Source organism: Schistocerca cancellata, chromosome 7 (assembly GCF_023864275.1).
Source record: "Schistocerca cancellata isolate TAMUIC-IGC-003103 chromosome 7, iqSchCanc2.1, whole genome shotgun sequence".
Lineage (NCBI taxonomy): Eukaryota > Metazoa > Arthropoda > Insecta > Orthoptera > Acrididae > Schistocerca > Schistocerca cancellata.
The window spans coordinates 61,891,009-61,918,833 of NC_064632.1; the positions used below are offsets into that span (position 1 = coordinate 61,891,009).

A 27,825-nucleotide genomic window follows, 5' to 3' on the forward strand; every position below is an offset into this window, starting at 1 on the left:
GTAGGCATGATATCTGTTTACATAGTAGGAGTGAGGAGTGAAAGAGGACTCTAGGGTATTAAGATGGAGTATTGGAAAGTGAAGTTGAGGTGTAAAGTAATTTGTAATTTTACCAGAGAATATTTAAGAATAGTATACTTAAAGATGTATGCTAGGGCAATGAACCAGGAGGCCTACTCAAGAAGGTTACAGGGGGCGCACTCGACATTTATTGGATGAAAAAAGGGCCGATAGGCAGACCTATGAAAGGCTGGCCTATACTGCACCGACAGGGGCATCAAGAAGGGGATTGACCTGTACCATAGAAAGATAGGAATAAGAAAGGGGTGTACCTACCAAAACAGAAGGAGAAATTATACTCCTAGGATCAACCCATGTAAGATATAGGCACTGTTCCTGAAGGGAAAAGGGAAATATCGTGGCAGAAGTCACACGTTTAAAGGGATGATTCTGGTAGGTTTCAATTCTATACTTCACTAGCGTTATTATGTTTTATGAGTGTCAATAGGAACACTTTTATTTTGCCCAGAGTTCCTCCCGACTACAAAAAGTGTATAAACAATAAGACAATTGTGTATTAAAGAAGCAGTGCAAAGAATTAGAATAAAGTACTCAAGCGTCGGAAACACCTGGAGTTTGTGATTGGAAATTGAGACAGAGTCCTAACAAATCCTAAATAATAGAATAACTTACCAGATCACGATGGAATACTTGGCGTCAATGCCAAAATAGAGTGAGAGTAGAATATATGAAAGATTAGCTAGAGTTTATTCTAAATGAGTACAAAGATCTATGTTGGAGTGTATATTGCTAGAATTGTATGTGATATAAATTTACATAATGATTGTATAAAATATCGCATGTTCGATTTTTGGGGGGGGGGGGGGGAGGAGATATGTAGTGCTTAGAGAATTTCAGAGTAAATTCTAGAACCACTTGGCCTTCCACCATTTCGAACACCCAATATTTTAGAGGTGAGTGGGAAAAATGAATACGTCCTCCTGCGCATCGCCTGCATTGTATGTGCAGGTCGGAAAAAAAAAAGTTACGAGAAAAAGATGGACGCGGCGGCTAAAATGGTGGCAGACAAGTACCTGCTGCACGGTCCACAGTCTCCATGTATGGGTCGAGAAGAACAAGGAAACTTCATGTAGTATTCTGTGCTTTTTAGTGTCTCTGTTGATTGTAAAAAGACTAATGAACAATTGAATATAGATTTCTATGTTCATTCATGTATTGGACTTGTTTAAGACGAGAGACTTTTGAATTACTTCAAGTCTTGGCTATGAACGAAGCAAGACACATGTATATTATTTGAATATGTGTAAATGAGTCTAATGTTTAAGGAATAAGTTAGCTTGCAGAAGTTATTGTCTGTGAAAGTTGAAAATATGTAGTGATTGAACTGAAAAGTATTTTATGAGTACCAAAATTATTTCAAGGATAGAAAAGTATTTTAATAAATTCCTTTAACCAGCTATAGTCTTCAGAGAAGAAGCTTTTGGGAGATCGACGTAACTATTACCCAGAGAAGAAGATTGGCTGCACACAATGTGCAAGTTAACTGAATTGAGACAAGTGTGTGCCTTGCAACCCAATACCACTGTCTCTTGTCATCCAAAAAACATTAGAAACCGAGGATAGAGGGGAGGGGGTACAGATTGGTCTGCAAATCTGAGCAGTTTGGAGCAAATGCAGAAAGACAAATTTCCAGTGATGGCAGGTGATTGCTTAGATCAACACCAAACATTGTCGCTGGGCACCTGCGAGGGTGTGGACTTTGGAACTCGATAAGGATACTTGTAAAAGGAGATTCAAGGAACACAAGGGTCTGAATAACACATTCATTGTATTCAGACTAAACTACTCCACTTAAGGCTAGTTCTAAACCTTAGAAAAAGCAAAGGATTCGACTGTTGACACAACAGAAGTCTGTGTCTGAGGTCATAGGTCGAGAACTAACAGAAATAGCAATCACTATTTGCAACGTAAAGTACAAACATTGAGAGCAGCACTCCAAGTGAGAAAATAGTTTGAATCTTCTTCAAGGCTCACATCCCAAAGATCTTATCGAGAACACTTTGAATACAAAAAGCTGGAGTTTTTAAAGGATTGGGTGTGGCACACTGCTTTCTCCCTATCTGCCATGAGCCTGCCAATCTACCAGCATCTTACAGGCATCTTACAATCCGACGTGCAGCTCTGCAACCACAGCCCCCCAGGGGCTCAGCATTCATTTGCTGAGTACGGGCTTGGCGACCCCGGGGTCCTGAGCTGGGGACTGGTCGGCGCCGCCAGTTTCCTGTCACCGTAACCCCCGGACATGCTTCAGCGACCACTGTATGGCGCGGCGGTGGCATGTTGTGTGCTGCGGGGAATGGTAATCTTGGCTTGACCGCCTGGATTGCGAGGAAGGACAACCTCTATACAAACCCCTCAATCTTCCGGTGTGCTCCGCGCCTATGAGATGCATGGCTGTTGGGGTGGAACAGTCGCAAGCGGGCAACCTCTGGGGCACCTGCCGCACCCCAGTTGTATCAGGCTTACTCAGGCACGCGGGGCTCTGTCTGAGCGGACCTTTAATTCCCTAGCTGCTCGTGGGACCACAATGGACCCTTCGACCTCTACGTTTCCCCCTACCAGTGGATTGGGTGGGCCACTGGTAGGAAAACACACCCAATCGAAAAAGCGACTTCGTGCTGGGAGTCCTCCAGCGCCTGGTGTTGATCGAGATTTATCAGACTGTCGTAACAGAGCATATGCTGATAATCAGAATGTGTTTTTGATTATTAAACGGATTGAGGGTAGCTTTGAGAGGGTTTCTCCCTTTTACATCCACAAGGGTCTTGAGGGGATTGCAGGAACACTTAAATCTGTGAAGCGACTTCGCAATGGGACTCTGTTAGTTGAGACTTCTAGTTCCCGTCAAGTCGCTTCTCTTCGGAAGGCAACCTGTCTTGGAGAGTACGCTATCGAGACCGAGCTCCACTCCACTCTGAACTATAGTAAGGGTGTTGTGACATGTAGGGATTTGGTGGATATCCCCACAGATGAGTTAAAATCTGAATGGGCTGATGACGGTATTGTTGACGTGCAGCATATTATGAAACGAGTCGATGGGAACCTAGTCAAATCCGACTCGTTTATTCTCACGTTCAGTTGCCCGAGACTCCCAGAGCATGTTAAAGCGGGGTTCTTACGGTTGCCAGTAAGGCCATATTTCCCCAACCCCATGCGCTGTTTTAAATGTCAGCGCTTTGGGCATACTACGTTGGGGTGCAATGGGATAGCCACTTGTGGTAAATGTGGTCAGCCTGCCCATGAAGGAGCCGATTGTTCATCGCCTGTGAAGTGCGTGAATTGCTCTGGGAGTCACCCTGTCTGGAGCCGGGTCTGCCCCATCTATCTCGAAGAACGGAAGATACAGGAGATTAAAACATCTAAGCGCATCCCCTATGGTGAGGCCAAAAAGCTCTTTAAGGCCATGCAACCTCCTGTGTTTACAACGTCTTTCGCTTCCGCTCTGAAGAAACCGGTACAAATGGCCACTGTTGCTATGCAAACGGAGGTTGCTAGTGTTAGCACTAATACCTGCGTTTGCCAGTGCACTTGTGCTGCTGCGGTTGTTTTGCAACCTGCGGCTCTCCCTGCAACATCGGACAAGGCTGTGGTTGCTGACATTGGGGTACTTCCTGCCCCTCCCCCTATGGCGCCTTCTGCCCAGGCGAGTAAAGTTCCACCTGTTGACAAGGCTGTGCATTCTAAGCCCTCCAAGACAAAGATGCCGAAGGTGAAGGTTTTGCCACCTGAGGAGACTAGTCAGGGTCGGTCCGATGACGAGGCCATCGTACTGTCTGACATCTCCCGTGGGTCGTCATCGGAGCTGATGGACATCGATGTCGACCGGGGGCGATCTTCTCGCCCCAGGAATAAATCTCCAGCGGGTACGGGCTCTCCTCCGAAGCCCAGAGGAAGGGTGAAAGTTCAGCCACCCTAATCACTGGCTCCCATATTACAGTGGAACCTGAATGGGTTCAGGACGCATGTGGCCGAATTACAACTCCTTGTACGAGAGGGCCCTTTGTGCTTATGTCTCCAAGAGACACATTTTCGGGCCACTGATGCTCCTTCTTTACGGGGCTATACCGTATATCGGAAAGATGATCTGACGGGGCAAAGGGCAAAGGGTGGTGTTGCGGTTTTTGTCCGTGACCTGCACCCCTCATCTGAGCTCCCTCTCGTTACAGACTTGCAAGCAGTTGCAGTTGACCTTCTTGTGGGTCGGAGGCTCACAGTCTGTTCAGTCTACTTACCTCCTCAGGATGTGATAGACTCTGAGGCTCTCACAGACCTTATTAGCCAACTCCCCCGCCCATTTCTTCTGCTGGGGGACTTCAATGCTCATAATGTCTTATGGGGCTCTCCGACTACTTGCCCCAGGGGTCGCATTCTGGAAAGCCTCATGATGTCTGAAGAACTGTGCATCCTCAACTCTGGTGCCCCCACTCATTTTTGTACTGCTTCCGGGTCGTCGTCGGCTATTGACCTTTCCTTTTGCTCTCCAGCACTCGCGGCTTCTGCTCTGTGGGAGGTTGTTGCTGACCTCCATTCTAGTGACCACTTCCCCCTTTGGATTCGCCTCCTGGATGAGGCTGTGGCATTTTCAGTGCCGCCTCAGTGGCACCTCTGCAGAGCTGACTGGACGCTTTTCAGCCAACTGGCTGTTTTGGAACACCGTGCCAGCGTCCACGAATGGGTAGACCATGTTACAGCCGTGATCTCCCATGCTGCTGAATTGTCCATTCCACGGTCATCCGGTAATCCCAAGAGGCGTCCTGTCCCCTGGTGGACCACTGAGTGCCGCTCCGCCATCCGAGCCCGCCGTGCAGCTCTGCGCTGCTTCAAGTGCCGTCCCTCAGCTGACAATCTTGCGGCCTTTCGGGTGGCAAGGGCCAAAGCGCGGCGAGTGATTAAAGAGAGCAAACGACGGTCATGGCAATTGTTCTTGAACTCCATCTCCCGCTCCACTAATTCTACGAAAGTATGGGAAGCCATCAGGAGGATTTCTGGGCAACGCAGCCCACTACCTGTCACGGCATTGCTGCATCAGGGATGTCTCCTCACGGCGCCGAGAGACATTGCCCAGACACTGGCCATGCATTTTGCGGAATCTACCGCCACAATTAACTGTGATCCAGATTTCTGCCGCTACCGAACTGCCATCGAGAGGGGTCACTTGGACTTCCGGTCTCCAAATTCTGAACCCTACAACTGCCCCTTCACAATGTGGGAACTGGATTCGGCGCTGTCTGTGGCTCATGATACTGCGCCTGGTCATGATCAAATCCGGTACAGCATGCTGCAGCACTTGTTGCTGCCATCCAAGGAAGTTCTCCTGAGTTGTTTAAATATGATATGGTTATCCGGCACATACCCTGACTCATGGAGGGAGGCGGTTTTGATTCCTCTCCTCAAACCGGGGAAGGACCGAATGCATCCCAGCAGTTATCGCAGTATTGCTTTGACGAGCTGTGTCGGGAAGACGTTGGAACGCATGGTCAACCGTCGCCTGGTTTGGCTGCTCGAGACCAGGCAGCTCCTTAGCCCCTCTCAGTGTGGCTTTCGGCGATGTCGTTCCACTATCGACAATTTGACCCTGCTTGAGGCGGCCATCCAGCAGGCCTTCCTACGTAACCAGCATTGTCTTGGTGTCTTCTTTGACATTCATAAGGCGTATGACACTACTTGGCGCCGCCATATCCTCAATCAACTCCATGAGTGGGGCTTTCGTGGCCGTCTCCCCATCTTCATTCGGTCCTTTCTTTCCCACCGCCTCTTTCGTTATAGGGTTGGTAATGTGCTATCTGATTTGTTTGTGCAGGAGAATGGTGTTCCTCAGGGAAGCGTTTTAAGTGTCACCCTCTTTGTTGTCGCCATTAACAGTATCACGTCCACTATCCGGAGTCCTGTCCAATGCTCCTTGTTTGTGGACGATTTTGCTGTTTTCTGTTCTTCCTCCAGTCTTGTCACTGCTAGTCGGCAGTTGCAGCTTACGATACAGCGATTAGAGGCATGGACTGCGAAGACGGGTTTTACCTTTTCTGCAGAAAAATGTGTGTGTGTTCATTTTAATCGTTCTCGACGTCTTTTTACCTCCCCTGAATTGCGTCTGAGGGACACCATTCTTCCTTTTAGCGACACTGTGCGGTTCCTGGGCCTCACTTTTGATTCCAAGTTGTCGTGGTTGCCTCACCTTAAAGACCTCAAGGTGCGGGCCCTGAAGGCACTGAATATTTTGAAGTGTCTGAGCCATCGGTCCTGGGGAGCAGATCGGGCGCGTTTGCTGCAGTTCTATAGGGCTTTCGTCCAGTCGCGTCTTGACTATGGTTGCACCGTGTATGGGTCAGCAAGGCCTTCGTATCTGAAGATTCTTGATGCAGTACCCCATGAGGGTATCAGGCTGGCCACTGGTGCCTTCCGTACCAGTCCCATCCCCAGCCTGTGTGCTGAGGCAGGGGAACCGCCGCTCGCCATCCGGCGGAAACTCCTCATGGTGCGACGGGTGTGTCAATTCCTTGCCTGTCCTACCTCCCCTGCGTACCCTACCGTTGCCCGACCGCCTATGGAACGTCTCTTTTCCAGTCGTCCCAGGGCAACGAGACCATTTGGGATTCGCGCCAAGCATTTGCTTGGGTCCCTTGGTGTGGAGCGTGTGGCCCCCCAACGACAAGGTTTTACTCGCCTGCCTCCCTGGTTGCTCCAGAGGCCCAGCGTCCTTTTAGACTTGTCGGAGTACTGGAGGAGTTGCACTCCTGCGTTTGTTTTTATCTCCTTGTTTTATGATATTTTAAACCAGCATCCCGACCATGTACCAGTATTTACGGATGGCTCTAAACAGGGGGACTCTGTTGGTTGTGCTGTTGTTTTCCCTGATCGAGTCGTGCAGTTACGGCTTCCTGCGGCGTTTACCATCTTTGATGCCGAATTGTTTGCGATCTTGCGGGCATTGGAGCAGATGAGGTGTGTTCCCAGTCTTAAGTTCCTCATCTGTTCTGACTCCCTGAGTGCCCTTCAGACCATGCAACACTTGTACCCAGCGGATACGGTCGTCCAGAACATCCATGATGCCCTCCTCCACCTGCAACGGCAGGGGAAGGAGGTGTCCTTCTGCTGGGTGCCGGGGCACGTGGGTATTAGGGGAAACGAACTGGTGGATGTGGCTGCCAAAGATGCATGTTCCCTCCCTCGTGTTGTTGAATGTGCCGTCCCCCTCCATGCTGTTACCTCCCTCCTGCGTTTTCGTGTTATGCGTCAGTGGGAAGAGGAGTGGCTGGCAGTCGGTGACAATAAGCTGCGTCTGGTCAAGGCTACCACGCGGCCATGGCGTACGTCCTACCAGTCATGCAGGCGGGATGAGGTTCTCCTCACTCGCCTCCGCATCGGGCACAGTCCATTAACACATGGTTTTTTACTCCGGCGGGAGGACCCCCCAATCTGCAGTTCTTGTGGCGTCCAGATTACTGTCCGCCACATTTTACTTGACTGTCTTTTATTCTCTAACCAGAGGGCGGTGGTTTCCTTGCCACCGGATTTGCCCTCTATTTTACAAGATGACGCAACGACTGTAGTTAAGGTCTTACGGTTTTGTGTCCTGTCCCATTTGTTGCCTCGGATTTTAGGGAGAGGGTTTTAATGTGCTGCTGGGTGACTGGCTCACCCGGGTTTTAGGTAAGAGGTCAGCCAGTCACGATTACCTCCTTGTTTCCCTTCGGTTTCTGTTCTCTTTCCCTTGTGTTTCCTTTCCTTTTTAGTGTGTCCCTTCTCCTCTCGTTTTACCTCTGTGTGTGAGGATTTGTAACTGCGTCAGGTCTGTGTGTTTTAGCCGTTCTCCTTGTTCGCTGTTTGTCTTACTCCCTTCGCTGCATGTGTTCCTGTTTTTATGCGTTTGGGCGCTGATGACCACGCTGTTTAGCGCCCGTAAACTTCAAACACACACACACACACTGCAACCACAGGGTTCCTCTTGGCCAACCACATTCAGCTCTTCCCCCTCCTCTTCCTTACCTATAACTAGGGATTTCTTGTAATAAAATCTCATTTGGGGTAGCAACAGTGGTCAGCTGAAAGCTAAAAATCATAGCCCTTCCAATTGGGGCTAGCAGCAACAGAGTTTTACATAATTTTCTTGTGTCCTGGGGATTCTTGTGAGTAGGGATCACTATTCCAGCAGTTTTACTCATTTCCCGTGTCATTCTAACCTGTGTGAACAAGCTGATATTACTGTTCTCAGGAGCTAGTGTTACGCTTGTTAGACATTCTAAGACGTGCCTGTTTGCAACCATCGTCCACAGTGACACCTTACAAAGCTGTGCAGATATTGGATGGAGTTATCAATTAATTCTCTGAACTGAAACTTGTACCCTGGAGCGACTGTCCTGGCCATCTGCAATTTACAGACCGCTGCCATTACTGTTTACCTCATGTAACCTAAACACTACCAATTGTGTTTGCTATCTTGGAGTGCTCTCTCTGGGTTCAAACATCTCAAGCTTAACAATGCACAAGTCAGTAAGTCATCAGTACATCACAGTATGTATGGCAAGAGTACTATTGTAAAAGGGTTAATAGCAGTGCTATTATTAACTTACAAAGTCATCCTATAAAACTATGGAACTAGTTTAATGCATGCTGCTTGCAAATCAGTGGCAGAGGAATCTGACACATGTAGTGAAAGAAACTGTGAACTTAAGTGATGAGTGCAGAGCAGAAATGTACTAAAGACACTGTAAGTGGACCATTATTCAAACATTTTTCAAAATTACAACTTTAATATACAAAGGCTATTCAAAAGATATTAGACTTTTATTTACAAAATCAATCTTTACTCATATGCAATTATTTGATGCTACTCACCTTCAAAATAGTTCCCTTCAGCTACTACACAGCTCCCCCAATGCTGCTGCCACTGCTGGAAGCATTGCAGGAAAGCTTATTTTGATATGGTGTGCAGTTGCTCTGTCAAATTGCACATAATGTCTTCCTGTTCTGAAATCTGGTCCCTTTGCGATTATCTTTCAATTTAGGGAAAGCCAGAAGTCACTCAGTAATAGGCCAGGAGAATAGGGAGGCTGCCAAACCACAGCCATGTTGTACTTGCACAAAAAACTCTGAATTAATTGAGAACAATGAGTGGGTGCATTATCATGGTAAGGTGTCCACTGCTCACAGGTATGTCCATTTGTATCTCGCTGCTTTACTAATGCTATGGAGAACCTCTTGGTAGTAGTTCTTATTGACATTAGTACCTTGTGGGGCATACTTGTAATAGACTAAAACACTGGAGTAAAAAAGACAGTCAGCATGACTTTTACATCGTTGTGAACCTGCCTCGCTTTTTTGGGTCTTAGGAGATGATGGATACTTCCATTACGATGACTGGAACTTTGTTTCTAGGTCATACCCATAAACCCAGGATTGATCACCAGTGATCACTGTGTTAAGAAAGCTGGGCTTACTGTTCACAGTAAGCAGCATGTCCTGTGCGATCTCTGAACTTCACCACAAATTTTTCTTAGATCTGCCTGAGGTTCAAAAGGTCCGTTAAAATGGAATGAATGGATCCAGTACCAATCCACAAGTCATCTGATCGTTATTCATCAATTCTGCATCACTAGGGTCCTTACATGATCATTAACATAATTTGCACATGTTGAGGACTTACCTTAAAGTGGTTGTACCACTCTTTTATCTCTGTGGCACCCATTGCTTCTCCACAAAAACTTGTCAAATGTTGCAGATTGTTTGAACTTGAGAATTGCCAAGCTTAAAATAAAATTTGATGCAGTGCAGTGTGCTCCCTGCCGCCGTTGGATAAGCAGCTGCAGCAGCAAGTCGTATAACCCTAGCTTACTTATTTGTTACATAGTTTAATTCTTAATTTCTTTGCGTGTTTTTGGATACTTGCATTGTTTAATTCATAAATTTCGGGCGTATTATAGTATTTGAGAGTTGTAGCATCGCGCTTTGGTGTTTATTTCGTAGATTCTTAATTAAATTGCATGTGAGTTTCGTATAGGACGTGTAATTTCGAGTTTTAGTTACTGTAATCGTAAATTCAGGCAGATTGTAGCGCAGTCGTTAGGCATTTGTACAGGTTAGTTAATACATTCTTTGCGTGTTCCCTTGCGTTATCTAGGCACTGACTCGTGTTTCAGTAACTGTTGTTCAACATCGATTAGAATGGACAGGGACTGTGATTGTTGTGTTCGGATGAGGGCTGAGTTGGCATCCCTTCGCTCACAGCTGCAAGCAGCGCTGACTTCGGTCGCGCAGCTTGAGGCTGTTGCCAATGGGCGCCACTGTGGGGAGCTGGACTCGGGTATCACGGGGATGTCAACCTCGTCCCGTCTGTCCCCAGATCGGTCTGCCACTGTGGTTGCCCTGGTTGCTGCCCGCAGTGGGGCTGAGCTCTCGCCTGTGGTTGATTGGGAGGTCGTTCCAAGGCGTGGCAGGCAGCGAAAGACGTCCCCGGAGGCTGATCAGAAAGCCTCCCCGGTGCGTCTGACAAACAGGTTTCAGGCACTGTCTCTGGCTGAGCCAGATGCAGCTGCATGCCCTGTTTCAGAGGATGATTCTCAGTCTTCAAGGCCGGGCAATCACAGAGGGTGGGCTTATTGGTAGTTGGGAGCTCCAATGTTAGGCGCGTAATGGGGCCCCTTAGGGATATGGCGGCTAAGGAGGGGAAGAAATCCAGTGTGCACTCCGTGTGCAGTCATTCCTGATGTGGAAAAGGTCCTTCCGGATGCCATGAAGAGCACAGGGTGCAGCCAGCTGCAGGTGGTGGCACATGTCAGCACTAATGACGTGTGTCGCTTTGGATGTGAGGAAATTCTCTCTGGATTCCAGCGGCTATCTGATTTGGTGAAGGCTGCCGGTCTCGCTTACGAGATGAAGGCAGAGCTCACCATCTGCAGCATCATTGACAGAACCAACTGCGGACCTTTGGTGCAGAGCCGGGTGGAGGGTCTGAATCAGAGGCTCAGACGGTTTTGCGACCGTGTTGGCTGCAGATTCCTTGACTTACGCCATAGGGTGGTGGTGTTTCGGGTTCCGCTGAATAGGTCAGGAGTTCACTACACTCAGCTGGCGGCTACATGGGTAGCGGGGGCTGTGTGGCGTGGACTGGGCGGTTTTTTAGGTTAGAAGGTCTCGGGAAAGTACGGGGTGGGCTGCAATCTCAAAGGGTGCATGGCAAATACAGGACGTGCTTGGATCAAGGAACAGCCGGAATTGTAGTTGTAAATTGTTGTAGTTGTGCTGGGAAAGTTCCTGAGCTTCAAACGCTAATAGAAAGCACAGAAGCTGAAATCGTTATAGGTACAGAAAGCTGGCTAAAGCCTGAAATAAGTTCTGCAGAAATTTTTACGAAGTCTCAGACGTTGTTCAGGAAAGATAGATTAGGCAGAATTGGTGGTGGAGTGTTTGTGTCTGTCAGTAGTGGTTTATCTTGTAGTGAAGTCAAAGTAGATACTCCGTGCGAATTGGTATGGGTGGAGGTTATACTTAACAGCCGAACTAAGTTAATAATTGGCTCTTTCTACCGACCCCCAAACTCCGATGATATAGTTGCGGAACAGTTCAGAGAAAATTTGAGTCTCGTAACAAATAAATACCCCACTCATACGGTTATAGTTGGTGGGGACTTCAACCTTCCCTCGATATGTTGGCAAAAATACTTGTTCAAAACCGGTGGTAGGCAGAAAACATCTTCCGAGATTGTCCTAAATGCTTTCCCCGAAAATTATTTCGAGCAGTTAGTCCACGAACCCACACGAATTGTAAATGGTTGCGAAAACACACTTGACCTCTTAGCCACAAACAATCCAGAGCTGATAGAGAGCTTCATGACAGATACAGGGATTAGTGATCACAAGGTCATTGTAGCTAGGCTCAATACCGTTTCTTCCAAATCCACCAGAAACAAACACAAAATAATTTTATTTAAAAAAGCGGATAAAGTGTCACTAGAAGCCTTCCTAAGAGACAATCTCCATTCCTTCCGAACTGACTATGCAAATGTAGACGAGATGTGGCTCAAATTCAGAGATATAGTAGCAACAGCATTTGAGAGATTCATACCTCATAAATTGGTAAGAGATGGAACTGATCCCCTGTGATACACAAAACAGGTCCGAACTCTGTTGCAGAGGCAACGGAAAAAGCATGCGAAGTTCAGAAGAACGCGAAATCCCGAAGATTGGCTAAAATTTACAGACGCGCGAAATTTGGCACGGACTTCAATTCGAGATGCCTTTAATAGGTTCCACAATGAAACATTGTCTCGAAATTTGGTACAAAATCCGAAGAAATTCTGGTTGTATGTAAAGTACAAAAGCGGCAAGACGCAGTCAATACCTTCGCTGCGCAGTGCCGATGGTACTGTTACTGACGACTGTGCCGCTAAAGCGGAGTTATTGAATGCAGTTTTCCGAAATTCCTTCACCAGGGAAGATGAATGGAATATTCCAGAATTTGAAACACAAACAGCTGCTAGCATGAGTTTCTTAGAAGTAGATACCTTAGGGGTTGCGAAGCAACTCAAATCGCTTGATACGGGCAAGTCTTCAGGTCCAGACTGTACACTGATTAGGTTCCTTTCAGATGACACTGATACAATAGCTCCATACTTAGCACTCGTATACAACCGCTTGCTCACCGATAGATCTGTACCTACAGATTGGAAAATTGCGCAGGTCGCACCAGTGTTTAAGAAGGGTAGTAGGAGTAATCCATCTAACTACAGACCTATATCATTGACGTCGGTTTGCAGTAGGTTTTTGGAGCATATACTGTATTTAAACATTATGAATCACCTCGAAGGGAACGATCTATTGATACGTAATCATCATGGTTTCAGAAAACATCGTTCTTGTGCAACGCAGCTAGCTCTTTATTTGCACGAAGTAATGGCCGCTATCGACAGGAGATCTCAAGTTGATTCCGTATTTCTAGTTTTCTGGAAAGCTTTTGACACCGTTCCTCAAAAGTGACTTCTAATCAAGCTGCGGGCCTATGGGGTATCGTCTCAGTTGTGCGACTGGATTCGTGATTTCCTGTTCGTAGTAAACTGAAGTGATATCAGGTGTTCCCCAGGGAAGCATCGTGGGACCTCTGCTGTTCCTGATCTATATAAATGACCTGGGTGACAATCTGAGCAGTTCTCTTAGGTTGTTCGCAGATGATGCTGTAATTTACTGTCTAGTAAGGTCATCCGAAGACCAGTATCAGTTGCAAAGCGATTTAGAAAAGATTGCTGTATGGTGTGGCAGGTGGCAGTTGACGCTAAATAACGAAAAGTGTGAGGTGATCCACATGAGTTCCAAACAAAATCCATTGGAATTCGATTACTCGATAAATAGTACAATTCTCAAGGCTGTCACTTCAACTAAGTACCTGGGTGTTAAAATTACGAACAACTTCAGTTGGAAAGACCACATAGATAATATTGTGGGGAAGGCGAGCCAAAGGTTGCGTTTCATTGGCAGGACACTTAGAAGATGCAACAAGACCACTAAAGAGACAGCTTACCGTACACTCGTTCGTCCTCTGTTACAATATTGCTGCGCGGTGTGGGATCCTTACCAGGTGGGATTGACGGAGGACATCGAAAGGGTGCAAAAAAGGGCAGCTCGTTTTGTATTATCACATAGTAGGGGAGAGAGTGTGGCAGATATGATACGCGAATTGGGATGGAAGTCATTACAGCAAAGACTTTTTCGTCGTGGCGAGATCTATTTACGAAATTTCAGTCACCAACTTTCTCTTCCGAATGCGAAAATATTTTGTTGAGCCCAACCTACATAGGTAGGAATGATCATCAGAATAAAATAAGAGAAATCAGAGCTCGAACAGAAAGGTTTAGGTGTTCGTTTTTCCCACGCGCTGTTCGGGGGTGGAATGGTAGAGAGATAGTATGATTGTGGTTCGACAAACCCTCTGCCAAGCACTTAAATGTGAATTGCAGAGTAGTCATGTAGATGTAGATGAAATAGTGTTCCACTTTTTGTCTTCTTGCCCTCAACGCAAAATCAGACTACTGCCACTTACGTGTGTTTACTTGTCAATGACAAACCAGCAACTTTTTGAAAAGAATTGGACTTGTGCACTATGCGTGTGTACGGACATAGTGGGTGCATGCCCCAGTACCATTGTTGGTTTCAACAATAAAAAATGTCAGATGCTTTTTGAATAGCCCTTGTATTTAGAAAAGTATCAGCTTTTTAGCAAATAATGTAAATGTATGTAAGAAAAATTTCATTGTTCTGTTGTTAACACTTCTGAGAAAAGGTACACTGGAAATGACATGGCAGAGTTAGAAGGTAAAATAGAAAGAAGCATTCCACATGGGAAAAATATATTAAAAACAAAGATTCCATGACTTACCAAATGGGAAAGCGCTGGTAGATAGGCACAATAAAAAACACACAAACACGCACACAAAATTTCAAGCTTTCGCAACCCACGGTTGCTTCGTCAGGAAAGAGGGAAGGAGAGGGAAAGATGAAAGGATGTGGGTTTTAAGGGAGAGGGTAAGGAGTCATTCCAATCCCGGGAGCGGAAAGACTTACCTTAGGGGGGAAAAAGGGACAGGTATACACTCGAGCACACACACACATATCCATCCGCACATACACAGACACTAGCAGACATATTTAAAGGCAAAGAGTTTGGGCAGGGATGTCAGTCGAGGCGGAAGTGTAGACGCAAAGATGTTGTTGAATGACAGGTGAGGTATTAGTGGCAGCAACTTGAAATTAGCGGAGATTGAGGCCTGGTGGATAACAGGAAGAGAGGATATATTGAAGGGCAAGTTCCCATCTCCGGAGTTCTGACAGGTTGGTGTTAGTGGGAAGTATCCAGATAACCCGGACGGTGTAACACTGTGCCAAGATGTGCTGGCCGTGCACCAGGCCACAGGGTGATCCTCATTACCAACAAACACTGTCTGCCTGTGTTCATTCATGCGAATGGACAGTTTGTTGCTGGTCATTCCCACATAGAAGGCTTCACAGTATAGGCAGGTCAGTTGGTAAATCACGTGGCTGCTTTCACATGTGACTCTGCCTTTGATCGTGTACACCTTCCGGTTTACAGGACTGGAGTAGGTGGTGGTATGAGGGTGCATGGGACAGGTTTTACACCGGGGGCAGTTACAAGGGTAGGAGCCAGAGGGTAGGGAAGGTGGCTTGGGGATTTCATAGGGATGTACCAAGAGGTTACGAAGGTTAGGTGGACGGCGGAAAGACACTCTTGGTGGAGTGGAGAGGATTTCATGAAAGATGGATCTCATTTCGGGGCAGGATTTGAGGAAGTCGTATCCCTGCTGGAGAGCCACATTCAGAGTCTGATCTAGTCCCGGAAAGTATCCTGTCACAAGTGGGGCACTTTTGGGGTTCTTCTGTGGGAGGTTCTGTGTTTGAGGAGATGAGGAAGTGGCTCTGGTTATTTGCTTCTGCACCAGGTCAGGGGGGTAGTTGCGGGATGCGAAAGCTGTTTTCAGGTTGTTGGTGTAATGGTTCAGGGATTCCGGACTGGAGCAGATTCGTTTGCCATGAAGACCTAGGTTGTAGGGAAGGGGCCATTTGATGTAGAATGGGTGGCAGCTGTCATAATGGTGGTACTGTTGCTTGTTGGTGGGTTTGCTGTGGACGGATGTGTGAAGCTGGCCATTGGGCACATGAAGTTCAACATCAAGGAAAGTGGCATGGGATTTGGAGTAGGACCAGGTGAATCTGATGGAACCAAAGGAGTTGAGGTTGAAGAGGAAATTCTGGAGTTCTTCTTCACTGTGAGTCCGGATCACGAAGATGTCATCAATAAATCTGTACCAAACTTTGGGTTGGCAGGCCTGGGTAACCAAGACGGCTTCCTCTAAGCAACCCATAAATAGGTTGGCGTACGAGGGGGCCATCCTGGTACCCATGGCTGTTGCCTTTAATTGTTGGTATGTCTGGCCTTCGAAAGTGAAGAAGTTGTGGGTCAGGATGAAGCTGGGTAAGGTAATGAGGAAAGAGGTTTTAGGTAGGGTGGCAGGTGATCGGTGTGAAAGGAAGTGCTCCATCGCAGTGAGGCCCTGGACGTGCGGAATATTTGTGTATAAGGAAGTGGCATCAATGGTTACAAGGATGGTCTCCGGGGGTAACAGATTGGGTAAGGATTCCAGGCGTTTGAGAAAGTGGTTGGTGTCTTTGATGAAGGATGGGAGACTGCATGTAATGGGTTGAAGGTGTTGATCTATGTAGGCAGAAATACATTCTGTGGGGGCTTGGTAACCAGCTACAATTGGGCGGCCGGGATGATTGGGTTTGTGAATTTTAGGTAGAAGGTAGAAGGTAGGGATGTGGGGTGTCGGTGGGATCAGGAGGTTGGTGGAGTCGGGTGAAAGTGTTTGTAGGGGGCCTAAGGTTCTGAGGATTCCTGGAAGCTCTGCCTGGACATCAGGAATGGGATTACGTTGCCAAACTTTGTATGTAGTGTTGTCTGAAAGCTGACGCAGTCCCTCAGCCACATAGTCCCGACGATCAAGTACCACGGTAGTAGAACCCTTGTCCGCCGGAAGAATGACAATGGATCGGTCAGCCTTCAGATCACGGATAGCCTGGGCTTCAGCAGTGGTGATGTTGGGAGTAGTATTAAGGTTTTTTTAAAAGGATTGAGAGGCAAGGCTGGAAGTCAGAAATTCCTGGAAGGTTTGGAGAGGGTGATTTTCAGGAAGAGGTGTTGCGACGAAGAAAAATGATCCTAATCCTACTCCTAATGATCCAACTCCCCAAGACACTATCCAAATTGAACCCTGCCTGGAACAGTTCCGTCCTCCATCACAGTGGGACCTTCCAGGAATTTCTGACTTCCAGCCTTGCCTCTCAATACTTCTTAAAAAACCTTAATACTACTCCCAACATCACCACTGCTGAAGCCTAGGCTATCAGTGATCTGAAGGCTGACCGATCCATCGTCATACTTCCGGCGGACAAGGGTTCCAATACCGTGGTACTTGATCGTCGGGACTGTGTGGCTGAGGGACTGCGTCAGCTTTCAGACAACACTACATACAAAGTTTGGCAACGTAATCCCATTCCTGATGTCCAGGCAGAGCTTCCAGGAATCCTCAGGACCTTAGGCCCCCTACAAACACTTTCACCTGACTCCATCAACCTCCTGACCCCACCGACACCCCACATCCCTACCTTCTACCTAAAATTCACAAACCCAATCATCCCGGCCGCCCCATCGTAGCTGGTTACCAAGCCCCCACAGAACGCATCTCTGCCTACGTAGATCAACACCTTCAACCCATTACATGCAGTCTCCCATCCTTCATCAAAGACACCAACCACTTTCTCAAACGCCTGGAATCCTTACCCAATCTGTTACCCCTGGAGACCATCCTTGTAACCATTGATGCCACTTCCTTATACACAAATATTCCGCACATCCAGGGCCTCACTGCGATGGAGCACTTCCTTTCACGCCGATCACCTGCCACCCTACCTAAAACCTCTTTCCTCATTACCTTACCCAGCTTCATCCTGACCCACAACTTCTTCACTTTCGAAGGCCAGACATACCAACAATTAAAGGCAACAGCCATGGGTACCAGGATGGCCCCCTCGTACGCCAACCTATTTATGGGTTGCTTAGAGGAAGCCTTCGTGGTTACCCAGGCCTGCCAACCCAAAGTTTGGTACAGATTTATTGATGACATCTTCATGATCTGGACTCACAGTGAAGAAGAACTCCAGAATTTCCTCTCCAACCTCAACTCCTTTGGCTCCATGACATTCACCTGGTCCTACTCCAAATCCCATGCCACTTCCCTTGACGTTGACCTCCATGTGTCCAATGGCCAGCTTCACACGCCTGTCCACATCAAACCCACCAACAAGCAACAGTACCAACATTATGACAGCTGCCACCCATTCCACATCAAATGGCCCCTTCCCTACAGCCTAGGTCTTCTTGGCAAACGAATCTGCTCCAGTCCGGAATCCCTGAACCATTACACCAACAACCTGAAAACAGCTTTCTCATCCCGCAACTACCCTCCCGACCTGGTGCAGAAGCAAATAACCAGAGCCGCTTTCTCATCCCCTCCCACAGAAGAATGCCAAAAGTGCCCCACTTGTGACAAGATACTTTCCGGGACTGGATCACTCTGAATGTGGCTCTCCAGCAGGGATATGACTTCCTCAAATCCTGCCCTGAAATGAGATCCATCCTTCATGAAATCCTCCCCACTCCACCTAGAGTGTCTTTCTGCCGTCCACCTAACCTTCGTAACCTTTTAGTTCATCCCTATGAAATCCCCAAACCACCTTCCCTACCCTCTGGCTCCTAACCTTGTAACCACCGCCCCCAGTGTAAAACTTGTCCCATGCACCCTCCCACCACCACCTACTCCAGTCCTGTAACCCGGAAGGTGTACACGATCAAAGGCAGAGCCACGTGTGAAAGCACCCACGTGATTTACCAACTGACCTCCCTACACTGTCACGCTTTCTATGTGGGAATGACCAGCAACAAACTGTCCATTCGCATGAATGGACACAGGCAGACAGTGTTTGTTGGTAATGAGGATCACCCTGTGGCTAAACATGCCTTGGTGCACGGCCAGCACATCTTGGCACAGTGTTACACCGTCCAGGTTATCTGGATACTTCCCACTAACACCAACCTGTCAGAACTCCGGAGATGGGAACTTGCCCTTCAGTATATCCTCTCTTCTCGTTACCCGCCAGGCCTCAATCTCCGCTAATTTCAAGTTGCCGCCACTCATACCTCACCTGTCATTCAACAACATCTTTGCCTCTGTACTTCTGCCTCGACTAACATCTCTGCCCAAACTCTTTGCCTTTACAAATGTCTGCCTGTGTCTGTGTGTGTGCAGATGGATGGATGGATGGATGGATGTGTGTGTGTGTGTGTGTGTGTGTGTGTGTGTGTGTGTGTGTGTGTGTGTGTGTGTGTGTGTGTGCGCGCGCGCGCGCGCGCTTTTTCCCCCTAAGGTAAGTCTTACCGCTCCCGGGATTGGAATGACTCCTTACCCTCTCCCTTAAAACCCATATCCTTTCGTCTTTCCCTCTTTCCTGATGAAGCAACCGTTGGTTGCGAAAGCTTGAATTTTGTGTGTATGTTTGTGCGCCTATCAACCTGCCATCACTTTTGTTTGGTAAGTCACATCATCTTTGTTTTTAGATATATATATATATGTGATTTTTTTCCACTATGTACAAACTCTGGTGATTGATCGATGAGAGGATGCGGAACAAAAAAAGTCTAATGAACTTGACCAGGGAAGACACGATTGAGACACATTCATACATTAATGGCAAAGTGGGCTGGAGCACTATTGTGTAGCATCCACATAACCCTTTGAAACATAAGTGGCACGTCTTCCAGCAGGGCAGGAAAAGTCACCCACAAGAAACGCCAGTAGTTCTGGCCTGTTAGGTGATGTGGAAGGAAGACTGGTCCCAAAATATGGTCACGAGTAATCCAGCCCATACATTACAGCTGCACTGATGCTGATAATTTGCTGCCACCATATCATGGGTGTTCTGCATACTTCTCATAGATGACTGTTACGGAATTTGTTGAAGATACCACTCCATGTAAAGATGGCCTTATCTGTGAATAGGATGGATGACGTGAATCCTGTGAAGAAGCCAGTGACAAAATTCCTCCCAATGTGGAAAGTTTGTCACTAGTATTCCCTGCACACACACACACTGTAAGTGTTAAGGGTAGTAACAATTGTCAGAATGTTCCACACAGTTGTCTGGCTTACCTTGTACTGGTGGGCCAACTGCCTGGTACTGACACGGTGGTTGCTTTCCACTGAGTTAATCACATTTTCTTTGAAGTCTGGTGTCCAAACATTTCGGGTAGGTCCTTTGTGATTTCCTGTTTCCGGAGTTACCCTTTCCTGTTTCCTGAGTTACCCTGTTTCAGACAAATGGCAAAACATTGTTGCTGTCTGTGGTTGTTTTTGGAAAGGATAGGTCTCCTGATACAACCTTACTGCCCACTGGCCATTGCCATTTGTCTTTCCGTAAGTAAACACCATGCTGGCAAGCTCTCAGTTCGAATAGAGACCCATTGTGTACAATGCTGTACCGCATCCACTACAAGGTAAGTCAGCAAGAGAAGTGAGTCAAACACAGTATTACCAGTTACTATGGCAGGAAAGGGAGCTAGGGCATGATGCATGAGGAACAGTACCAAGCTCCAGCAGGAGCTCCAGGAGTGCAGGGTACACTGCATATTAGACTGCAGTCTCTGTTACAAAGTATGACTGAATAAATGGTCTCTAGCATGGGAACTATGCATTTTTGGGCTAAGTTCATCAGACCTTTTTTTTATTCTATATCCTCTCATCAATCAGTCCCCAGAGTTTGGACATGGTAGAAAAAATCACCATATGAGAGAGAGAGAGAGAGAGAGAGAGACCGAGACCTTTTTATGTAATAATCCATTTCATTATTATAGATACTCTAATTTACAAGCTATTAAAGTTTAAAAGTGCGTCAGTCTCCTTATTCCTGTTTCCGGAGTTACCCTTTCCTGTTTCCTGAGTTACCCTGTTTCAGACAAATGGCAAAACATTGTTGCTGTCTGTGGTTGTTTTTGGAAAGGATAGGTCTCCTGATACAACCTTACTGCCCACTGGCCATTGCCATTTGTCTTTCCGTAAGTAAACACCATGCTGGCAAGCTCTCAGTTCGAATAGAGACCCATTGTGTACAATGCTGTACCGCATCCACTACAAGGTAAGTCAGCAAGAGAAGTGAGTCAAACACAGTATTACCAGTTACTATGGCAGGAAAGGGAGCTAGGGCATGATGCATGAGGAACAGTACCAAGCTCCAGCAGGAGCTCCAGGAGTGCAGGGTACACTGCATATTAGACTGCAGTCTCTGTTACAAAGTATGACTGAATAAATGGTCTCTAGCATGGGAACTATGCATTTTTGGGCTAAGTTCATCAGACCTTTTTTTTATTCTATATCCTCTCATCAATCAGTCCCCAGAGTTTGGACATGGTAGAAAAAATCACCATATGAGAGAGAGAGAGAGAGAGAGAGAGAGAGAGAGAGAGAGAGAGAGAGAGAGACCGAGACCTTTTTATGTAATAATCCATTTCATTATTATAGATACTCTAATTTACAAGCTATTAAAGTTTAAAAGTGCGTCAGTCTCCTTACTTTACAGGAAGAAGTCATGACGCTTGAGAGAATATTGCTCCAGACGATCAAATTTGATTTACAAGTTGAACATCCTTATAGCTACCTGCTGAAGTATGCTAAATGTCTTAAAGGTGAGGTTTTGAACATCCTTTATAAATTAAAAGTTCAGTATTCTGTTGCAACATTTTCATGAATTTACAGTGAGATGTTTCTTTTGCAGGAGACAAAAGCAAATTACAGAAGATGGTCCAGATGGCATGGACTTTTGTGAATGATAGGTAAACTGATTTCTGTGGTATTCAATAATTACGTAAATTTAAGGTTTTAATTATGACCCATTTTCTCTGTTGTGCAGAAACTATGTAATATAGGAATTGTCAGATTGTAATGGACTTAGAAATAATCATATGACATTATTGACCGGGGAGGTAGCTTTGGAGATGTTAAACATCTGGTTCCAATCTATTTGACAGAACTGTGGCAATTGTTGCATCTTTGTGACGAAGAGATGAAATGGTATGTAAAACAAACACAGTCTCTGAGAAAGAAAATCTAAAACTTGGCCTGGAATTGCACTCGGAACCCTATGATCTAAAGGCAGCAATGCTAACTGCTAGACCGCTAGCTGCAGACTGACAGATTCTAATATACTCAATTTTGATAATGTTTGGTAACTTTCATTCCAGACCAAATTTATGCCTCACTAAGACTCCAAGAAATGCTGTGGAAAGAATACGGTATATGTATTACAACAGTATTGTGAAAAGGGTAGATTACTACTCACTATATAGAGGAGATGTTAGTCTTGGACAGACACAATGACAACACTGCTATCTTAAATGTATAGCAGTTTTGTCATTCTGCATTGAGTGGAAGCTGTCTCAGACACTGAAAAACTGCCAAAGGAATTGAGCCACTTGCAGAAAGTATTGAAGGAAAACAGCTGAAACGACAGTCAGATTTTGCAAGCTGTATTTCCAAAAACATGTAAATCGGAGGATCCAGAGGAGGCTCGTATCCCAATCGCAATGCCATCTCTCTAGTTAAAATATTCTCCATCACACACAAATTATATCAGTGTGTGCTTAAATAAATCCCCAAAAGTGTCATCAAATAAAAGGGAGAGCAGAGCTATAGAATCTTTGATGGGAATGTGCGCGAATAATGATGCCACATCAAAGCTGGCCATAATATCTCCTTTTCCAAGACGCATTCATTTAATTCGATTAATGAAGTCAGCCGTATTCTTGATGTGGTGCACAGTGACCAATTTGTGGAGTAAGGAGGCTGGCCAGATGTTTTGCATGTCTGTAAGTTAGCAATCCAGTATTGCTCACGATGGGACATACAGGTGTGCTGTTCTTGTAAAACTGGAAGGCCGTGCAATGCTGATGGTAGAGGAGCCCGAGGGAGAAGACTTTTAATAACATTCTCTTCCTGTGAAGACCTCTTGAGAATCTCCGACATCATCCTCATTATTCTGTGTGCAGGGTTCCTTTGTAACTTTTGATGTGTCTCTGCCTGCAGCTTAAACTGAAACTTTGTGTCATAGTTGGCTTATTCTATAATTATGGCTGCAGTGGCCTTGTCAGCTGACAGGACTACAAGGAGAGGAAACTCGAGAATTATTTCCGTACATATCACTGCAAAAGCACGCATTCGTATGTCATTCAAATTTGCCTTCTGAATGAGAAATTTGCTGCATAATTTTTCCTTATACACAAAATATAGATGGTGTTACTCCTACTTGTGGTATTCAGTAAGTTTTTTTTTTCTCCTGTTGTTAACAATGTTAATGGCCAATAGCTTAACTCTAATGTTAACTGTGGTGTAAGGAAAGAATCATTCAATGCATTAAAGGGATTTACAGCAATGGCCTGTACAAAAGTAGTCATGATTACTGTAACTCAGCTAACAAGCTAACATTCTACATTGGAAGGTTAGTCAAGTTGTGAATCAATTTCTGTCCACGGTGAGTAGCATTGTATCCTTCACATAACATTGTTGTTATTCCTGCCTGGATTTTCTGTATATTACAGTGTGTACGTGCCCCGGGAAATCCAGGAAAAATCCGGGAATTTTTTCTGCTGGGAGAAAACCAATAATAACCAGAGACTTTTTTGGGATCCCGAGAATTTTTCATTGTTTTCAGTTACATTTTTGTAATTTTTACTGGTAATAACTGATTTCCTTAAAAAAAAATACTGCATCCCACTACTGCAGAATACTACTGAAGCAATAAAACATAAACAAAAAAAAGAAAAAATAACAAAAATATTAATTGTGAAGGAAATGCGCCTTTTAAAACAACAAAATACCGTGTACACAAAGGCGTCTGCCAACAGCAAAATGTATCAAAGGCCGTAGCACGAAGATTATGCAATACTTAGTAACAGCGAACTGCTTTCGATGAGCGTGACATCACAACTGTTTACATTAGATTAGTTTGAGCAGTTGCCAGAGGGCTCAGGCACATGTGCAGTCAGTCGCATATGAGCAGCACCTTCTCCCACTTCTGGCTACATGAAACCAGATGCTAAACGGAAAAATTTTTATGGGACACCCAAGCAGCCAGATTCACGCATGCACAGAGCATTTGAGTTGTTGTGGGGAGGGGGTCCCCTGTTTACGTTTAGTGATTTTGCTGTTTCCTCTTCATTTACAGCTCTGTCAGATGAAAACAAAACCAATTTCTGTGGCCAGGAGTTATCAAGTGAATTAAAATACATTCACATAATTACGGAAGGCTGAAATATATAATTAGTTTGTTTTCTGATTTTATTTTATTTCCAAGTTTTTGGTAGACAAGCATTAATCACCTTACAGAACACTGAAGCTATTTTTGTCAGTTTGTTAAAGAAATTTGGCTTTAATTAATCTTTTCCACTGAGGTAGTTAATTTATTTGAAACGAAGTGTTTCATTCCACAGTATAGGCTAGTTCCAACCGTTCACTGAATTTTAAGTGCATGTTTTCATCTTCTGGCACACATAACATTATGCCATAATAAAGAACCAAACATAAGATGATAAGAGTACTGGTACGCCAAGAAAATGTACGTCCCAAAAATCTACATCTACATCCATACTCCACAAGCCACCGGGCGGTGTGTGGCGGAGGGTACCTTGAGTACCTCTATCGGTTCTCCCTTCTATTCCAGTCTCGTATTCGTGGAAAGAAGGATTGTCGGTATGCCTCTGTGTGGGTTCTAATCTCTCTGATATTATCCTCATGGTCTCTTCGCGAGGTATGCGTAGGAGGGAGCAATATACTGCTAGACTCCTCGGTGAAGGTATGTTCTCGAAACTTCAACAAAAGCCTGTACCGAGCTACTGAGCATCTCCATAATGCTTTCGCTATTACCAAATGATCCTTTAACAAAGCGCGCTGCTCTCCATTGGATCTTCTCTATCTCCTCCATCAACCCTATCTGGTACGGACCCCACACTGGTGAGCAATATTCAAGCAGTGGGCGAACAATTTTACTGTAACCTACTTCCTTTGTTTTCGGATTGCATTTTCTTAGGACTCTTTCAATGAATCTGTCTGGCATCTGCTTTACTGATGATCAACTTTATATGATCATTCCATTTTAAATCACTCCTAATGCCTACTCCCAGATAATTTACGGAATTAAAGCTTAATATCACATTGGGGCCTACTGCATTGTGAATCTGGACATATGAATGTGCACGTCAAGCCAAATTATGCATTTCAGTATGGTTTATGAAATTCTGATGCTCTTAGGAGTATCCTCTGATGTTTCTTTTATCATGTAATGTAAGATCTTTTAATGCTTTATACGTATGAACATACAGGCTTCCTATGCTATCGTAACTACACATGCACATTAATGCCTGTTTCCTGGTGCTTTCTGGCAACTGCTGAAATGAACCTATTTCTAACAGGTCTCGAGAAAATATTATGAATGATGGTTTGAAAAGTGGTACTTTCGAAGTAAATTTCCTTTTATACAAGATGAATTATGTAACCTGTGAGAGTGTGTGATTTTTTCTTAAATCACAAAGCATTTGACTTTTGTTTAAAATTTAACACTTTGATAACCAGCCACTTAGAATAATTTCAAGCCCAGAAGACCAGAAATTTGCCATTATTTCAAATTTTACTGCCACATTTGTTAAATGTATCTTAAAGTGTAACACACGCAAAAAAGACCAATATTACATGTGAAAGCTTAGCTTTTCTAGTAGCTTATTAATCTTAGAGATCAATATTGTATGTGAAAGCTTAGCTTTTCTTATAGCTGCAGTATATATATTACTTTAAAGCATTAACTTGTCGTATTTGGCTGACTACATCACATGTTCTATGCTTTGAACATCTGCTGTCAATGGCTGGTGAGATCATGCGAGATGTGCTATGATTGGCTTACAAAAGCAATCTCAATTTCAATGCTTTGGAAACTAACATGTAGTTTTTGGTGGAATTCAAATTTATAATTTCCTAATAGGAAGGTATACAGCTTACATGTTGCTGCACATCAAAGATCTTTCCTCTCTCTCTCTTCTTTTTTTTTTTTTTGCTGGGTTTCGTATTTTATGCCAAGGTGCCGGGAAGGTCTAGGCCTATGTGTAAAATTTTCAATTGGCATAAAGTGCTCTACAGGCTTGGATATGCAAGAGACTAGCATACCATAGCTGTGCAACTGAATACTGCTAGGAGTAACACAGTCTGCATTTTGTGTATAAGGAAAAATTATGCCGTAAGTTTCTCATTCAGAAGGCAAATTTGAATGACATACGGATGCATGGTTTCCCAGTGATATGTACCAAAAAAATTCTCTCGAGCTTCCTCTCCTCGTAGCCCTGAGTGCTGACAAGGGGCATGCAGCCATAATCATGGAACAAGTCAACTATGACACAAAGCTTCGGTTGATACTGGAGGAGGTGACACATCAAAAATTATCAAGGGACACAACATACAAAATAATGTGAAAGAGATCGGAGATTCCCAAGAGTATTTCACTATAAAAATGTCATTAAAAGTCTTTTCCCTCAGGATCCTCGACCACATACACTGTATGACCTTCTAAAAGTTTGCAAGAACACCACACTTCTACTTTCCAGTGTGAGCACCACTGGATCGCCAACTTAGACTTCCAGTACATCTGGCCAGTCTCCTTACTCTGCACGTTGGTCACTGTGTGTACCACATCAAGAATACGGCTGACTTCATCAGTTGAATTATTTTGCTTGCATCTTGGAAAAGGAGATGATATGGTCAGCTTTGATGTGCTGTCAATGTTCACATGCATTCCCATCAAAGATTGTGTAGATCTGCTCTTCCAGTTATTTGACGACCCTGCTAGGGATTTATTTAATAACACTGATATTCTCAGTTTTTTTCTTTTTGTTGTTGTTGTTGGTGGTGGTGGTGGTGGTGGTGGTGGTGGTCTTCAGTCCTGAGACTAGTGTGATGGAGCTCTCCATGCTACTCTATCTTGTGCAAGCTTCATCATCTCCCAGTACCTACTGCAACCTACATCCTTCTGAATCTGTTTAGTGTATTCATCTCTTGGTCTCCCTCTACGATTTTTACCCTCCACACTGCCCTCCAATACTAAATTGGTGATCCCTTGATGCCTCAGAACAAGTCCTACCAACCGATACCTTCTTCTAGTCAAGTTGTGCCACAAACTCCTCTTCTCCCCAATTCCATTCATCCCCTCCTCATTAGTTATGTGATCTACCCATCTAATCTTCAGCATTCTTCTGTAGCACCACATTTCGAAAGCTTCTATTCTCTTCTTGTCCAAACTAGTTATCATCCATGTTTCACTTCCATACATGGCTACACTCCATACAAATACTTTCAGAAATGACTTCCTGACACTTAAATCAATACATGATGTTAACAAATTTCTCTTCTTCAGAAACGCTTTCCTTGCCATTGCCAGTCTACATTTGATATCCCCTCTACTTCGACCATCATCAGTTATTTTGCTCCCCAAATAGCAAAACTCCTTTACTACTTTAAGCATCTCATTTCCTAATCTAATTCCTTCAGCATCGCCCAACTTAATTTGACTACATTCCATTATCCTCGTTTTGCTTTTGTTGATGTTCATCTTATACCCTCCTTTAAAGACACTGTCCATTCCGTTAAACTGCTCTTCCAAGTCCTTTGCTGTCTCTGACAGAATTACAATGTCATCGGCAAACCTCAAAGTTTTTATTTCTTCTCCATGGATTTTAATACCTACTCCGAATTTTTCTTTTGTTTCCTTCACTGCTTGCTCAATATACAGATTGAATAACATCGGGGATAGGCTAAAACCCTGTCTCACTCCCTTCCGAACCACTGCTTCCCTTTCATGTCCCTCGACTCTTATAACTGCCATCTGGTTTCTGTATAAATTGTAAATAGCCCTTTGCTCCCTGTATTTTACCCCTGCCACCTTCAGAATTTGAAAGAGAGTATTCCAGTCAACATTGTCAAAAGCTTTCTCTAAGTCTGCAAATGCTAGAAACGTAGGTTTGCCTTTCCTTAACGTAGCTTCTAAGATAAGTCGTAGGGTCAGTATTGCCTCACGTGTTCCAATATTTCTACGGAATCCAAAC

At 45.0% G+C, this 27,825-nt stretch overlaps 1 protein-coding gene across 1 annotated transcript in view; it reads left to right on the top strand.

The window, feature by feature from the left end:
* LOC126092168 (cyclin-K) overlaps positions 1-27,825 on the top strand; it is an 88,002-nt gene that overhangs the window by 29,467 nt on the left and 30,710 nt on the right. The window contains exons 4-5 of the mRNA XM_049907643.1: positions 21,270-21,375; positions 21,465-21,522. Coding sequence (XP_049763600.1) covers positions 21,270-21,375; positions 21,465-21,522 — 164 coding nt within the window. The remainder of the gene's footprint in view (positions 1-21,269; positions 21,376-21,464; positions 21,523-27,825) is intronic.